The sequence below is a fragment of the Mytilus californianus genome, unplaced genomic scaffold (genome assembly GCF_021869535.1).
Source record: "Mytilus californianus isolate M0D057914Y unplaced genomic scaffold, xbMytCali1.0.p SCAF_8, whole genome shotgun sequence".
NCBI classification, from domain to species: Eukaryota; Metazoa; Mollusca; class Bivalvia; order Mytilida; family Mytilidae; genus Mytilus; species Mytilus californianus.
Window position 1 is genome coordinate 105,263,151 of NW_026262734.1, and position 18,992 is coordinate 105,282,142.

Consider the following 18,992-nt stretch of genomic DNA (forward strand, 5'->3'; position numbering starts at 1 on the left):
AATTGTATGTAACATTTTCATTTATTCAAAATGGAAGTACAGAACAAATTTTATGCAAGAAGCGCTTTCATGCTTCATACAAAATGCGAAAGTCACTTGCTTTTATTTTGGCATAGCTTTTCAAAAAAACAGCACTCAGTTATACATTGGATTCCTTAAATTATAAATTGTTCCAAGCTTTTACAGGAAGACAGTAGTTTTTCCTCCATCGGTGATAATTTCAACATTTTTTGATTTTGCAACCCTTTAAAATAAAACCCAGGTTAAAACAATTATGTGTGAAATTATTACTTCTATATTCTGTTTTTCGAAATTGAATTCATATGGTGGTTTGACCATCTTCCCAGTGAGCCTGCTTACGTATCGTTTGCAATCTTTTTTTTTTCACATCAAATGTATGAACTACAGAAATCCATTTGCTTGTCAATCAGAACTTCTTTTTGAAATAAACAAATTGCAGTTATTCATAATCAACTCTGCAGGGGAACTTCCTTAACCAAAGAAGGGTTCACAAAATTCAAATCTAATACCAGGTAAATAAAATACTACTGTTTTCCTAACAAGGAATTGCTATTTTTAATAACCAATGGAAGCCAACTTGATACGTTGTTTACAAAGATAATTTGATAGATAAATCAATTTACAAATTGATAAATACGTAATTAGGCTTCATTTCGAGAAGTTCTTAACATTCAACAAATTAAATCTGATTCATTATATTGCAAACGCAAACGAAGGCAATATATTTAGTAGATTAGGTAGGGTTATGATATATGATACTACAAAAAGCAAGTGTGCCAGATAAAATTTAAATTTATATCTAAATATAGATTTATCTCAAATACTTCCTGTATGTTTGACACACTTTTCAAATTCTCAATCATTTTCTGTCTGATTTGTATTTGCAAAAACTCTAATGATCAAGTAAGAATTATGTGCGCACAAAACAGGAGTGTATTTCAAAATATCTCAAGCTTCTAACACTGCAAATAAGGTTTGATTTGCTTGGTTTTTCTACATATATATTTGAAAGTGATGATTTTTTACTGAATACGTCTAATAAATATAACGTTATGTTGTACCTGCTGGATTATCAGGACAGGAGACAACATTATAGTTCAAAACTCGTAAATCCGTTTGATCAAAAACAAATTAAGAGAAAATACAGAAGGAAATCTCATGAAATTAAAACGGAGCAAAACCGAGTACAACCATAAAGAGTATACCCGCGTAAAAAATCACCAAAGATACCAGTCTTATAATTCGTTTCGACAGGGAAACGTTTCGCCGACATCAGACTTATCAGTGGCACTAAAATAAAAATAAGTTGGATATCAAATACAAAGAAGAAGACAATTGAAGACCAATAACACCGAAATTTGTCCTAAACGTGGATCTTTTGACGTTAGAAATAAATCTACAATTCCGATTGATCTGCGCGTACAATTTCGACAAAGTCGATCCACTGCTGCAGTGAACACAACCTATATGCAACTAAAGCATTCAATTCTTTATAGATTTTTGTCAGCTGCCATCGATATTTACGTTAACTAGTTTATCATTTTCAGAAAGTATTGGGAATTTTCTTTAAATCACAAAACCGAAACAAGAAACCTGTTTTATCAATATTATAAGTTGGAATGGTTACTAAATGCATAATTCTTATCTTATGGAAAATTGTTTTACTTTCTGCAGGTTGACTCTTTAAGCTGACCAATTCTGCATGGATTGGACGTATTTGAATATTGTTTTCCTAATTATATTGATTTTGCCGTGTGCTGTTAGCCAAGGTAGGTGTAAAATGTTCATAATTTAAGCATGTTGAAGGATGTGTGACTGTTTTCAATTTCATTTTCAATTATCTCCTGGATTGACAAAAGGATATACGATTTCGACACAGAAACTATCCATCCGTACTCTAAATCTTATGCCGACACATTTTCGTAGTGTTTATTTTTTTCCAGTCGCTATCATCCCAGTCAAATCCTTCTACAAAGCAGGCCCTTAGACCTCATAAATCTCAAATAGCTAGTCCCTTTGTATCATATTTTTTTTGCATTGAAATCTTAATTGAAAATCGGACATCAGATGCTTGATAACGAGAGACTCATTCAATGCTTAAAATCATAAATGATATAAGGTTGTTCAAATTGTTTGTTTTTTGTTGTTTTTGGGGGGGGGGGGGGGGGGGGGAAGGGGGGGATATGTTGTCTTATTATTACATTTGCATTTGGAGGTAACTGCTCTTAATAATGGTGAAGTAAAGAGTTTAATTTAGTTGATTCGTTGTACAATTATAAATGACAAGCAACGTATGACAAAAAAAAAGGATAATTATTCTTTTTCGACACATACTTATCCAAATTGTAAATGTATGCACAGAGAAGCAGGTATACATCGAATATGGCTTCCTTGTCTCGATGTTAGCAATCAGATAGTCACAGCTATCATATATGAATATAAGTAAGTAAAGAAGTAGTCAACTTTGCCTTGAACTTATTTCACACTATTTAAAGTCCTTGAATATTAATCTGTATAACAATTAATAATAATTCTGTTTATATTTTGAAAATGTAGACCATTAATGCGTATTTTGCACTATTAAGGACATAATATCGTCTACAGATTACTCGAAAATGCATTTTAGATAGATTGTGACAAATTTTGAGTATGTGTTTTAAAAAATAAACAAAATGGACCAACACTATATTGGACGTAAACTTGTTTATTGTATTTTGGAATAGAATAGATTTATGATGGTTAACGATGACCTTCGATGCCGAAATTGGGTTGTTATTAAATCGTAATTTTAGAAAGTAATGGAAGACAATAGGAGAACCATAGAAACATTTAGGATCATTTACTACATGTATTGTATATAGGTCAACATTTGGGGAACTGTATTTGGTGCCTTAGTCCAGTATGCAATACGTTAACTTTTCTGGACCATTCTCCATCTTATTTTTGAGGTATAAATAAGATACCCTTTATATTTCGTTTAAATTGTAAGATAATTCGTACTTTTCCTGTAGTTGTGTTTTAATTAATAATTCCAAATTCTTTCAGTGGAAGGTAGGAACGACTTTTCAGTTATCGTTAGTCTACATCCAGGGGTTAATCTAATTATGAGTATTCCATAAAATAGTATCTACTGACATCAGAGAGTAATAGGAGGTGGACAAACATTTGATAGCATACAAAAACGAATTCAGTACATCAGAAGATAAGAAAGAGTTCGTGTTTATCTGTATAAACTTTATAAACTACTAGTATGATTTTTTCATAACTAGATTTGAAACTGTCTTCCATATAAAGAAGAACAAGTTTATCTGTAAATTTCAAATACGAACTAAAAGTCTTCAAGCTATAAATTGAAACTATCTATCAGTCGGCCGTTTACGTTCATTTGCGCTTTGAACGAGGATACATAATTCTTTTCTTTGGTACTTATATTTAATTTAAAACTAAAAATTTCGGTCAGCTTCATAGATTTAATGTGAGGTATACGTAATTGGGTGGAATAATGATTTGCATAAAGTTTGCAAATTTAAATACATTTTAAAATGCATCTGAATACCGAACACAATTATAAATGTAGCAATTATACTCCCAGAGATACAATCATTTAAAACTGTATAAATCAGATCTTAAAATATATAGCATGCACGTAAAATCGATGTCGTAGAAATGTTGTAAAGTTTTCATAGATAGTGCATCAAAATTTAAAGGGATAGTTATGGCAGCATATCGATAATATTGCATTAGACTAAAAAATGGAAAAACGAACAGATTGCACGTAATCTGGTTGTGTTTTTATTAATTGTTTTTCCGCCACTTTTGTTTCTTTTATTTCGTAAGATTTCAATTAGATTTTTGGTATTTGAAATCGCACAGTTGTTTCGCTTTTGAAAAAAAGTAAAATAACAAAAATACCGATCTCCGAGGAAAATTCTAAACGGAAAGTCCCTAAGCAAACGGCAAAATCAAAAGCTCAAACACATCACATGAATGGATAACAACTATCATATTCCTGACTTGGTACCGGCATTTTCTTATGTAGAAAATGGTGGATTAAACCTGGTTTTATAGCTATCTTAACTTCAACATATTCAACCAAACAGTTTTCCATATAGGATTGTTCTCCCCGTATAATTACTTTTGGTCAAAACCGCGAAAGACTGATCTGCATAATTTGGACCAATATTACAGGTAAAAAAAGTGATCCCCCTTTTTGTGTTCGCTAGTAAAGGTATGTCGGATTATTATAATCCGACATACCTTAACTAGCGAACACAAAAATATTCACAAAAGTGTTATCAGAATAAGCATCTTTTCAACGACTTGACACAACGTTAATGCAAGTTGGTTGAAAAAGAGTTTTCTACTCTTAGATTTTTCTGGAAATAGATCAAAATGTTTGGGACATTCAGGCAAAGATTTTATTCATTGAATTTAAACAATTCCGCTGACAATTATCTAGTGGTCGTTGCCTTTTTATATTTAAATCTATGAATGATCTTTTGGTAATAGCTGGTATACGATAAAGCAATGGTCATCTGCGTTAGGTTAACAGACATACGACCTTGTTAAAGGTCAATCAGAAGTGACCTGCTGTAAATCGAATGTAGCCATATTTGTACATATTTCATTCAAGAGTACCCGAAAAAATATTTATTTCTGAAATCAGCGTAAAGTAGCCAATCATACGACATATGAAGTCACATTGTGTAAACTGGAATAAGCAAACAATCAGTACATAAAAGCCATACATTTTTGGAATCAGTGTAATGTAGTTTATCATGAGACATTGGACGTTGTTTTTCTCTACCGGAAGTAAAAACATATCTCTCGTTTTCCGTAAAAATATATAGAATTATTTTTTTAATGACCAGTAAGCTATTTTTTTGTATTTACTAGGGAGTAATTGATTATTACCTTTACTTGCTTAACCACTAATTACTATTTTACTCTATAATATTATAAAACAAAAGTTATTTTCATGTCTTTATTCAAGTTCTTTTCAATTTGAATGGTCAATAAGTATGCATTTGTAAATGAGAAGACCCTTAATTTTTCTCTGAACAAAGGGCTTTATTATTCCCTGAATAATCGTTTCAATTGTTATCCATTCAAATATTTCAATTGAATTCTTTTCGTTCTTGCTTTTTTCTCGATATTACCATTTTGGTTCCATCTCCTTTTTTTCTTTGTTTTTAATTTAAGTTGAATCTCCACTTTTTATATTTAATGGGATTCGTGTCAAAAGTTTTAGCTGGTTTCCAAAACATCGTAACTATTTTTTGTAACATTTATTTCAGGTTCGATAGAATAGATGCGTTCAACATGAGTTTTTGATTGATTGTTTGATTAATTGATCGATTAATTGATTGATATATTGATTGATTAAATAATTGATTGATTGATTGATTGATTGATTGGTGTTTAACGCCACTTTTAACATTATTGGTGAAGGGACCCGGATAGAACCACCAACCTTCGGTAGAAAAACTGACAATAATTAGTCGATTAAGATTAGAGTCGAGCGCACCTGCCACGTGCGGGATTTGAACTCACAACCTCAGAGTTGAGGGGCTAATGATCATTTATATTGAAGTAAATTTACTAAAGTTTAAAAAAAAAATCAATGAATATATCACATATAAATATGACTTTCATTTTTTGCATAAAGATTTATATGTGTATATGGATGTCTTTTAGATTTGTCTTTTACTTTGTCAAGTTTGTTTGACACAAATCATGGTTGAACATGACATTATAATTCCATCTCTGGGTAACCCTTTTAAGATATTACAGCTCTTCTATAAAAGCATGCAAAGCAAACCTTTGATCAACTTGCTTGCTATGTTTGCTTGAATGTTTGCAAACAATAGGTAGGCGGAGTTTTTAGTCTGTTTTGTATATACTGGAATTTGATTAGACAATAAAAATTGACATGCAATGAAGTTACTGTTTATTGTCCAATCAAATTCCAGTATATAGTAACCAGCCTGAAACAGACTACCTACCTTTTGTTTACAAACATCCAAACAAACATAGCAAGCAAGTTGATCAAAGGTTTGCTTTGCATGCTTATATAGGAGAGCTGTAACAAAATAAAACACGTTCTTTTTTATCCAAAAATAAAAATTACGAATTTCCATTACTTATCAAATCATTATGATTATAATTGTTTCTTTCTGATTTCAGTGTATTGGAAAATGTCTTCTGTGCCAGCAATATTCGGACAAAATACTGTTCTTACGTGTCATTTAGAAACCATATTTACAAATCCTAAAGATTGTACTGTACGTCAGTGGTCAGGTGGTCCTGAACGCAGAGGACTTGTATACAACGGGTATTCGTCAGATAAAAACAAATACGAAGAAGATGTAAATTTCGGGTCTTTTGAATTTTCCTTAATCATTAAAAATTTAACAGAATCTGACATTAATGTTAATTATACCTGTTCTTGTGGATTCGATACCTCTACAAAGAAATTGTCACTTAACGAGAACTTGTTTCATTGTAAGTACTTAAAATACATTATTTAATCAGCAATTCTTCAATTTTAGTTTTTTATTCAATTCATCTAGTGTGTAGCATCGCCACCGGATATAGGTACCAACGAAGCGGTGGAAAAAACAAATGGGGAGTCAGTTTAGGTCAAATTCTTCTGATTTTCATTATATTCTACGTTTTGCTGACAAGTTATGGCATGTGATACTGATGAATTCCTAATAATGTAGCTACAATATATGGCTGAATATGATCCTTAATTTGCGTTGTCTCTCTTACAATCGTCAGAATCGGACATGGTGGTACCTGTTCAAAGAAGTATGTGACAAGTTCTAACTTGTTTAAAGTACATTTATTCATTTGACGTGTTTGTATAACAAAGTTATATCATATGTAAGGTTAAACGACACAGTATTTCGAAATAAACTATTGTTTTCACTGAGAAATGCATGTATATAATGCGGATAAACTGTTCGGGGAATCAAAAAGACACTTTTTGCAATCATTGTTCCTTGGCTTCGGGGGTACCTATATCCGGTGTTGATGCTACATGGTGATCCTGTCTATATCGATGTTCAAGCGTATTTCAACCAACACAACTTTTGGTTGCTAGAATCAGGAGTAAATTGTAGAATTCAAATTTCAGGTTTTTTTTACATATAAAATATATAAATCTATCGAATCTGGAATAAATATACCAACTAAACAGCTGGATAAAAAGGGTTTTTTTTCGAGTAATAACACACGTTCTTCAATTTCAGATCCCCCTACAGGTATAAAGGTCATGTTTTCTTTTGAATATGATTTGCTACGAGTTTTTCTTGACATAAAGAAAGTGTATCCTGTGCCAAAGTGTTCCCTGTATTTTGGAGTAAGTACACTGTAGTATATGAATGTTCTATTCGTGTTGTTTTTATAATAGAGTTATGTGATTATCATTACATTAGTAGACACATAGAGAAAAGGAGATATGGCATGATTGCCAATAAAACAGTTATCCATTAAGACCAAAAAACATATTTGGGAATAATTACCGTACGGCCTCCAACGATGAACCAACAATATTGTATTCGGTTATAATCTTCTTTTACTATTCTTAGTGACCTATATAGTGCATATCTATAATTTGATAAATGGCAAAAATATTTTCTTGTCCTCAATCGAGATAAAATGTCAAAGTTTAACAATAACATTCATTTCAAAAAATAGGTACATCAAAAGCCATGATAGTGAAATTGAACACGGTTGAATTTGATTGCCGACTACCTTTTAACATAGCCCGTCAAGATTCTATTGGAAGTGTGGCCGTAATAACCGCACGATCTATACGCCAGGTGGAACAGTTTATTATGGAAATACGGGTGTCCGTCCGTCCGTCTATGCGTCCGTCCGTCCGGTCATGTTAGCGCTCTCACGTATACAATTCTTGCCTGATTTTTATGACACTTATATCATAGGTTTATATCAACAATCATGTCTTGGACAAGTTCGAAAATCAGTGCCGATCAATTATTTTGAAAAGAGTTATGCTCCTTGGACACATTAAGTTTATGGAAAATTGCACCGTTAGCGCTCTCGTGTGTACAATTCTTGCCAGAATTTTATGAAACTTACATCATAGGTTTATAATAGCAATGTCTTGGACGAGTTCGAAAATCAGTGCCGGTCAATTATTTTTAAAAGAGTTATGCCCCTTGGAAACATTTATTATATCGAAAATTGCATTTTTAGAGCTCTCATTTGTACAATTCTTGCCAGATGTTTTTTGAAACTTATATCATAGGTTTACATTAGCAATGTCTTGGACGAGTTCGAAAATCCATGCCGATCAATTTTTTTTAAAAGAGTTATGCTCCTTGAAAACATTAATTTTATGGCCTGAAAATTGCATCGTTAGCGCTTTCATTTGTACAATTCTTGTCAGATTTTTATGAAAGTTATATTATATATTAATATTAGCAATGTCTTCGACGAGTTCGAAAATCAGTGCCGATCAATTATTTTTAAAAGAGTTATGCCCCTTGGAAACATTAATTTTATGGAAAATTGCATCGTTAGCGCTCTCATTTGTTCAATTCTTGCCTATTTTTAAAACTTATATCATAGGTTTATATCAGCAATGTCTTTGACACTTTCGAAAATAAGTGCTGATCAAATATTTCTAACGAGTTATGCCCTTGGAAATATAAATTATAAAGGAAATCACATTGCATTTGCTCTGCAGCCTTCATTTCTCTCAAGATATTTAATTTAATAAAAAGAAAAAAAAAGTGCTTTTTAAGTTATTGTCATTGTACCTTGGATAGATAAAATATGTGCAACGCGGGAGACATTGGAACTTTGTTCTTTTATCTTTATTGTAAATACAAATAGAAAAAGTATTTCAAAATCGTTTAGATGCATGTATGTTTTGTAACTTTATTTTGCGTCTGTTAAATCTGTCAGTTCCAGTACGTGCTTACATCATAGTAAATTACATTTATAATAAAACAGATGTATAAAAATATAGACAATGGTTCGCTTGAAATCTAATTTTTTTTCTAGGAATTGACATACGTAGACCAATAAAAAATTATGATTCTTAAAAAGAAACTATGATTTATATTTCTTTATCGTTAATTTTCAAATTTACCAGCAGTAAAATACCATATATCAACGACTACGGAAAATATTGTTGTTGAATAAAAATGACCTATGTTATTATTTAAAATTTGTTTCATTGCCATTTGGTCCTGGTTTTTCGTTACAATGTCCAAGTTAAAGTGAAAGAGTTAAACTTATTTTTAATGTATCAAACCCTCCTCCTTTGGAAGAAGAAAATGTACATAGCAGAACTTGTTTTAAAATATTACATGTTCCTTTTATGCATCTGAGTTTTTGTTTCATCGCGTTCGTAATTGCGTATATGGCATGTTTTAAGTCTTCTGTCATATATTACTTTATATGAAGCCTTTTAATCATTGAATCATGTAGTATGACAAAAGTATATTGTGTTAACACTCTATTGTGTTCAAATCTGCAGATTCGTGTATCACAGTAGCTTGCGTTGCTACTATGTTTATGAAATAAAATTTCAATCGGTGAACTAATCGAATAAATAAAAAATATGATAATATATTTTATCATTATACTGATGCGTTTTATTTACAGAACAGCCTTATCTTGAAAATAGTTCCTGTAACGTACAAAACCAATGGGTTTGTGTATAGCATTACGTATAATGCCTCATACACGTTTGAAGAAAAAGACTGTAATAAGCAGCCAGAGCTCAAGTGCACATTTGAACATGTAACTGAACACGTGATATTCAAAGGAAATGAAACGTATGAATGTTTAGGTATGTTATGTTCTATAGGTGTTCATCTTTTGGCTGATGATATTAGAAAAAATATTTAAAAATCTCAATGTCGGTTGCAATCACCATAAAACAATAATGTAAACTGATTATGCAAATTAGGATGTTTCTGTGACAGCTGAAACACGTCATTTAGATAAGGTAAGTCGAATCCCTCCTTTTTAACAGAATATTCTAATCGATATAGGATAAAAACTACTGATAATATTTGAATCGTCTACTATTGTGATAACAATTATGAATAAACACGAAATGTGTATACAGCAACGAGACAATATTTAAAAAACAGAAAAAAAAAGAAAAAATATTAATGGTCAACATACAAGCTTTACTAGTTAACAAGTCACATGTAATATCTCATGCTCTGAATTGTCCCATATACAGAAAAATAAATTCAACATGCTATTAAAGATCTTCCATCAAAACCAAATTCCCTATAGGATAAATCCATTTATTATATGACTATACAAATTCCCTTTTCTCCTTGGCTAAAAAAGTAGGGAATCTTCCTTGACGAAACGTTTTATTTACCGCTGGAAAAATCACGAGAGGTTAATTTAAGATTTGGAACAGCTAACGTGTACCTATAAATATTTTCTTTAATAGGCAACGTCCATAACACAGGCTTATTACAGCATGCACATTCTCATTTTTCTTCTCCGTTTTTTCGAGGTTATTGTTTTTAATCAATCTTATTGAATATTTCAACTTATAAAAGTTTAGCAACTGCCAAAGCAGATAACACATTTAGAAATGTTTAGTATAAAACGAGCAGTTAAATATCTTAACTTATCTTAATACAAAAAATTGTGGACGGATTTTAAAGTAATATAATAAAACAATTGTTGACTTTTGATATCAGTTGATACAATGAAAGAGGGACGAAAGATACCAGAGGGACAGTCAAACTCATAGATCGAAAACAAACTGACAACGTCATGGCCAAAAATAAAAAGACAAACAGACAAATAATAGTACAGATGACACAACACAGAAAACTAAAGACTAAGCAACACGAACCCCACCAAAAACTGGGGGTGATCTCAGGTGCTCCGGAAGGGTAAGCAGATCCTGCTCCACCTGTGGCACCCGTCCAGTTGCTTATGTTATTACAAATCCGGTAAATAGTCTAATTCGGTAAGTCACATTCGTGAAAAGGGAAGAGTATTGTAGTTACGACATAAGGAACATATCCGATATCATCTGTGAAACGGTTATTCCATAACGGTCAACCAACTCGTGATGGCGTCCATAAAATTTACGAAGGGATGAATTCAACTTCACCATTTGGAACTCTTGGTTTAATAGCTTCCTTGTGAGCAGCCAATCCTCTATCAAGGAAATCATGATAGGAAACACAAGCCCGGGAATATCGTATCAATTGGGAGATATATACTCCGTATGCCTTATTAACCCCATAGATAAGACATTCACCCTCTGCCGTTGGCCTTGGTGAATATTATATTTCTGGGGTTGATAAATCATTGTATCAACCTCACCAAAAGTCAATAATTGTATATTATCGTACCAAAACATTATAATAGTAGCCGAAAGCAAGCTCAGCAAGAATTTGCAGTCCTTGATGTGCTAAGCATGCTCCAATCCATAGATTAAAGTATCGGAAATAGAAAAAAAGTGTTTGATAATTCATCACTGTCAAGCTGCAGGCCACGTATAGAGTTCTTCTTTTCAGAGGTACTTATAAAACGTGTGACGAAAATAGTAAATGCATTCAACGTATTCATAAATTCAGCAAAGAAGAAGTATTTGACTGTCAAAAAATAAACAATTTTACACGTTTTGCGAGTCAACACTGTTAATCTGCTAACCAAATATTAAAATCATTTTGATCACAAATACTTCATAAACGTGTGACAAAAAGATTAGATTCGTTAAAATATCGGCAAACAGATACTATGGATCCTACAAAGTGCTAACACTATCAAACGAATAAGTGATACATAAAAAATATGTGACAACAATATATATTGGAAGAACGGACGGACAAGATGAATACGATACAAAATCAGTGATAAAAAAGTCATGTCGTCCTTCACTCTAAAATTGGCTAATTATCCCGGTTTCAAAACATTTTTTGTATTGAAGTTTTACCAGTGCCAATACAAAAGCAGCCAGTTCACAGCACCTTTATAAAACGATTATACCAAGTACTAGCAATCATAGAAATTGTTATGCAGGTACAAGAAATCATATTTGAAATTCCTATCTCAGTCATGATGGAATTTTGTCAATATTGATGACATTTCTGATTTTCAATCTACGTACTTAATTGATACTAACGCAATCCGTTTTAATTAGTAAATATAAAGTATCAGGAGGAAGGAATCAGACATTTGATATTGTCACTCTTTGGACTGATTTAATCATATCATTTGATAAAATCATGGGCTTGAATGCGACAGTATCCATCAGAGACCAAAGGATGAGGATACAAAAAGCAATTGGGTGGTGTAAGTCCTCCAACAATGAGCAAAACCCATACCGTGTAATAAGCTTAAGAGGACCCGGCATGAAAAATGTTAACCGATTCAAAATCATCGGCCTGATTTAAGCTAAAAAATTGCGAAAAACAAATAATTCATACAGCAACCAGCGACAATCACTAGTTAAAAGCTGATAACTTGAAACAGTCACATAAAGACTGTACGTGTCGCGGTTAAACATAGTTATGAGAACTTAACCCTCTCCGAACTTGGGACAGTTGTGTAACAGCACAATATTAGAGTACACTATTAGAATCAAACTGGCTTTTGAGAATAGAATACAAAAAAGAATATGTTTGAAAATTTTGACTTGTAGGAGAACAATGGGGAAAATAATCCTCGAAGGTGTTTCATGGCGATAATCACCACTAGCTTTTGGTGGAGTTCGTGTTGCTCAGTCTTTAGTTTTCTATGTTGTATTTTGTGTACTATTGTTTGTCTGTTGGTCTTTTTCATTTTTAGCAATGGCGTTGGCAGTCTAGTTTCGTCTTATGACCTTGAATGTCCCTCTGGTATCTTTCGCCTCTCTTTTTAAATGTCCTCTTTATTATTGTGTATTTTGATTGTACATTAAGCATCTATACTACTAAAGGAAGAGACCGATTTCATTGAGCCGCAACTCCTCTGAAACCATACAAAGTCTGGAATATTTGTAATATGACGTATAAATGCAGTGTTTTGTACTTCCTACATTTGTCTTTGAAACAATCTTTTTTCCACAGAAAACGCCATTTTTTGAGAAAATATCCAAATTCGGAGACCGTTATCGATCCGTGTCTTATACGCTTTCGTGCATGCTCAGTCGACGTACTGCCCGACAACTCGCCCCACGGCCAACTCGCACCACTCAAACACTCTCACTAATTATTACAACTTGCATCACTTTATCAAACTCCCACCACTCAAAAAAAAAAGAAATATAACAAACTCGAAGAAATGTGTTTAATCATTAGATTGTTTTTTTCTTCTCTTAGTAAATTCATCCTTTCTCGTAGCACCCGTGTCACACAGAGACAGTATTCGTACCACTCGAAAAAAAAATACTACAAACTCGCACCACTGAAGAAATGTTTTAAATCATCAGAGAGTTCTAGATTGTCTTCTTCTTCTCTGAGTTATTTCCTCCGTTCTTGGAGCACCCGTATCACACAGAGACAGAACTTGACTCGCACCTTTCGAAAAAAAAAAGAAATACTAGTACTTCAAACTAGCACCACTGAGAAATGTTTTAATCATCAGTGTTCTAGGTTGTCTTCTTCTTCTCTGAGTTATTTCCTCCGTTCTAGGAGCACCTGTGTAACACCGAGACAGAAGCTACTAACTGGACATTCAAACTCCTATGGAAGAAGAACTGACAAACTAATAAAAACTATCAACATAATGCATCAGTGCATAAAAACAGTTTGAGAAACACGAACCCAAACTGTGTATCACCATAAACATTTCAAGTAGTCTTGAAGCCGCGCGGGTTTTTTCTAGTGTTCTTTAACTGAGCGGAGACGTCTTCATATTTGCCAATGTATTCAGTTTTCATCCCTGACCATATTTTATTTTATTTTTATTTTTTGAATGAAAACGATTTAAACAGATCCTTTGTCAATGTTTTTTTCTACTTTTCCTTTTTGTCAAATAGCCAATGTTGGTAATGTTGGCAGATTCAAATGTCCTCTACTAGACTCAGTCTCAAGTATTAACACCAGAACACTGCAGAGTTTACAATATTGATATGATGATTGACTATCACTTACAGATGGTTTACACAGACATGGCTCGCATGTTTGACCTACTCACGAACACGAACTGGAACAATTGGTGAAACCTTCAACGCCGCGGGAAACAACACGCTATTTTTAGTCACGCTTCTGCATTCGCGACAAAATTCATAGGTGATAAATCATTGTTATTTAGTCTCCCATTGCCCCCTCCCCTTTATTTATTAAAATATGACCACAATTATTTAAACGGTGTTTGATTATTCACCGTACAAAGCTAAGAAATACCTTGCAGGCTTAGGATATTACTCGTGTGTTAATATTTGTGTGGAAATTTCGAAATAACAAATAGATTTTTTTCGGCAGATTTATAGTAAAGTTTCATTTCCCTAATAATGTGGTAGGTATTAGGGGTACAATCAAATCAGTAAAATAATATTGTGATTATTAACCTTATATACAATAATATCATGCACAGTTATGCATTTTAGTTGTTTCGTCTTAAGACTGCCTATGGTATATTTTTGCCTCCAAAACGCTGCAAAATTATTTTTATTATTTATTTTATGATATTGGCTATAAAAAAATAGGAAGATGTGGTATGATTGCCAATGAGACAACTCTCCACTAGAGACCAATTGTCATAGAAGTTTACAACAGTTTACTATAGGTCACCGTACGGCCTTCAACAATGAGTTAAACCCATACCGCATAGTCAGCTATAAAAGGCTCCGAAATAACAAATGTAAAACAATTCAAACGAGAAAACTAACGGCCTGATGTATGTACAAAACAATGAACGAAAAACAAATATAATATATACTAACAAGCCACAACCACTGACTTACGGGTTCCTGACTTGGGACAGGCACATACAGAATGTGGCGGGGTTAAACTAGTTTGTTGACGCCAAACCCTCCCCCCCTAATCTGGTATAGTGGTGTAACAGTACAACATAAGAACAAACTATAAACATCAGTTGAAAAGGGATTAACTAATCAGTTATGTCTAAGAGTAACTAATAATATGGTACTCTCTATACACAACAATATATTCTTAACTTTTTATTTTATATTACGAACAACAAACATAGGCTAATATATGGATGCATTCAAATGTATTATTTCTTTTAGTTTACGAGAGTATACCACTACTTCTGAATAATGCAACAAGAACACATGTTCCAAAAAAAGACTCACAAGCCACCAAATTTCCAACATTGAAAATTGCATTGATTGCTGTAGCTTTATTGCTTATAACTATTTTCATTATTGTTATAATAGGTAAGTACTAAATATTTAGTAAAGGTATGTTTGTATGCGGTGTTCGTACTATAGTCAGAAATTCTAAGTTATTCCTATTTACACGAATAAAACTTTTAAGTTTAATATTTTGTTAATTCTCCAAATGTGACGCTTTTAAATAAATGGGTTGCGTAAAACTTCGACATGAACTTTTGTTGTTTTCTATTTCAAATAGGTCAATATATTTAGAGTCTGTTGATCTACATTTGTATAGTATTACATAGAAGAAAAGTCCGTTGATCTGAAGTTATAATATCAGCTTCAATTATTATAGTATAAAAATGTGTGCATCATATTTCATTATGAAATTTACATCTGACAAAGTTATAACGGTGTTTGTATCTCACTTTCACAATACAATATGTTAAGATTCGGGCATAAAGAGGAATAAATGAAGGCGTGTTACACTTCCAGGATTATAAAAACTCATATATCGAAGAGTAACCAACAAAATTGTGGCAAAAAAGGGAGAGAAACGACGAAAAATATATAACAGTCTACAACGCCGTGGCATTGTCAGTTTGTTTTCCACTTATAAGTTTGAATATTCCTTTGGTATCTTTCGCCTCTTTTCTTCAAAACATACATAAGAAACTAAATCTGAGCAACACAGACCCCACCAAAACCCGTGGTTAACATCAGGTGTATCGAACAAGTAAGCATATCCTGCTTCACATGGGTAACCCGTCGTGATGCTCATGGTAAGTAAAAATTCAGTGAGGTCACAATCGAGTGAAAAATGAAACTATTAGTTGTCATTGATTAACATTTCCACATGTAATATGCAAATTAGTTTTGAAATAGTTATATTTGGTGAGACTATAGCTCGGTCCGTTAATTGGTCCATTAAGAGTAAAATGTGTGATGATTACTTTCCTGGTTGTTAACTATTTATCCTCTTCCCTGATATAAACTTCTAAGAATACATGTATGATCTGATAAAAGCGAACACGTGGAAACGTGTATCTTTCAGCTGATATTCCTTCTAAACCAGAGTGTTCGTCGTCAGGATTTCGCAAACTTAGGGGCATAGGATAAAACATTTACATACTCAGACTTAAACGGACAAACAGAACGACTTACAGTTTGAATTTTTATGTAATTCGCAACACTGCCAATACCGAAATAATAGAGGTGGTATAATCATATTAGAAAAAAATTTGTTTTCCTAGTTGACTTACTTTTGGTCATTTATGACACTAAGTTTTCACGGTAAGATAGGAGACTGGGGTAGGGACTTCATTGATTCGTATGAATTATACATCAAATTAAACATCTTCGTACAGACGACCAACGAAAGAAACGTCTTTGACGTAAAATGAATCTCACAGAGTATTGTTTGACTGATTTGATCACCTAAAACACGACGTAATATGAAATTGTTAGAAACATCACTTTTACAAAAGGTAGTAAAAAGTAAATTTCTCATCAACAGACAGTTTATGTGTAGTTTTTTGAATCTATATAGTATTTTGCATTATTTCGACAGGATATAATTTCACGTAAATACGCATTACATTAAGTTTATGTAATGCTCTTGTCACGTTTATTTTTTGTTTGTTTGTTTGTTTGTTTTTTTTTGTTTGTTGGTTTTCTTTCTTTTTTCTTTTTTTTTGAGGGGGGGGGTGTAAATTTTCCTGCAACTTTCAACCTCGTTAATTCTTATCACAAGTTTTATGAAACATAGTGATGAAGATGTGAAGGAGTCGCTTGTCGCCTTTACGATTTTTTCTGATATTACACACATTTGTCTCACGAATTTTCCGTCTATCTTTTTGTAATGCTTAATCATTTTGCTGGATACGTAATACTATTTTGTAAAACAATATGATTTCGAGAAAAGTTGTAACAAAATTTAAAATTTGTAGTTTTAAAAATTACTCACAACGGACCAGTAGCCTACTCTTTCAACTGACTTTTCTCCTCTGTAGCTGAGTGCAAATGTTAATCAACGGACTAAGTCCGCGATTTACCGAATGACACCTTTGTATATATAAAAAAAAATATTGATGTGTGTTCCAAAAGAGGAATGGGTTACTTTGATTGAAAAAAGTAAAGTCAAACTCTTTTTATTAAATTTGATATATTGTTGATTGATTGATTGATAGTTGTTTTTGGTGGCAAATATTTTATGCAGGACAGGAACAACTTTACAATATATAAATTAATTAGGTTCTCCAATAAGGGGTCGTTCGGGAAAACAAGACGGGTATTTCGGATTCAACAGAAAATAGATATATTGGATAGGAACAGACATTCAGCCTTGCAACAGACCACATACAGACCTCTCAGAGAGTTGTTGCAATGGGTCTTAATGTACAGAAAGCGTGGCACTCTCTCTACTAGAGGCATCGGATTCAATGTCCCCATTCTGTCCGGACGTGACCCCGTATTTATGCATCCCGCACAACCAAACGGATGGCAACTTTGGCAAGGAATTTGTTGCCGGTTGGGGTACGATATATTGTAGTTTTGTGTTTCATGTATTTATAACTTAAATGTAATGCAACTATTACAAATATGAGAAGCATTTAATTCAGTTAAAAAATTTAAGAGGTATAATCCGCAATATAGGAAGTTGTCAAACTGCTATATAAAAATATTCTTATTGCTTTATTTGTAGTTTGGAAATACACGCAGAGATGCCAGTGCAAACGTAAGAGGTCGATAAAAAAAGAAGCAAAGCTTTCAAATGAAGATGAACTATTCATTGAATTTCAATAAATTGATATTGTCTGTATGTGGTTTATCTAAAGAATATGGATTTTCCATTTTTGAGTTTGCAAAATTGTTTGAACACTAGTCAATCAGTTTATGATGTAGGGTGGTCTTTAGAAGCGTTATTTTGTTTAACAAGGTTTTTTTTCATTGGGGATTATAATACATTCATTTTTAGAACTAGAAGACACACGCAAAATCGCAAGCGTGTGGATTGTACCAATACAGGGGCCTGGTTTTCGAAAATATCTTATGACTAAGCATGTCTTGCGATGGTCTTATGACATGTCGTAGTCGTAAAATATGTTTTCGAAAGTCTCCCAAGTTACGATATGTTATAACTTTTATCGTAAACTTAAGACACCTCGCGACATGACTTATGATGGTCTTACGAATATCATAATAGTTACAACATCTTTTACAGCATTTATATTTGCACACGCAGCCTCCAATGCCCTCTTTTTGTCACTGTTTGTTGTTGTGTTACTCAGTCTGATAACAAGTAAAGATTTAGTCATCTCCATTTTTTTTAATTAAAACCTAAATCTCCTCCGACGTTAAAGTTGGGCTCCTTTTCTTACTCATGATTATGTATAAAAAATACATATTTATTATTTCATTCCTTAAATAGTAGCTTATTAACATATTTGCACGGGTATTTTGTTTAAGCGGGTAATCAATGTACCAAATCTTACAAGTATTCACAATTAAATGACACTGCATGTACATGTATGATAATACATGAACAGGAAGTTCTATAATTTATATATATATTCCATCTTTTTTGCAAGTTTTTTGTTTTCTGTTTGGTATTAAATTAATAATTAAGATCCATGTTACATCTGGTGATCAATTTATTTGGCAATCGACAATGGCAGTCAGC

At 32.7% G+C, this 18,992-nt stretch overlaps 1 protein-coding gene across 3 annotated transcripts; it reads left to right on the forward strand.

Moving 5' to 3' along the window:
- Positions 1–850: 850 nt before the first annotated feature.
- Positions 851–18,129, forward strand: LOC127712461 (uncharacterized). Of its 3 annotated transcripts, none has more exons than XM_052218906.1 (7): positions 851–924; positions 1,696–1,790; positions 6,208–6,525; positions 7,278–7,387; positions 9,667–9,853; positions 15,221–15,370; positions 18,015–18,129. In XM_052218906.1, exons 2-7 carry the CDS (start codon positions 1,724–1,726, stop codon positions 18,113–18,115), a joined length of 933 nt encoding a protein of 310 aa, XP_052074866.1. In that variant the 5' UTR covers positions 851–924; positions 1,696–1,723; the 3' UTR covers positions 18,116–18,129. The 3 variants fall into 3 exon arrangements, with proteins under 3 accessions (XP_052074866.1, XP_052074865.1, XP_052074864.1); XM_052218905.1 differs by having other exon boundaries at positions 861–994; XM_052218904.1 differs by lacking the exon at positions 851–924 and having other exon boundaries at positions 1,060–1,790.
- The last annotated feature ends 863 nt before the right edge of the window (positions 18,130–18,992 follow it).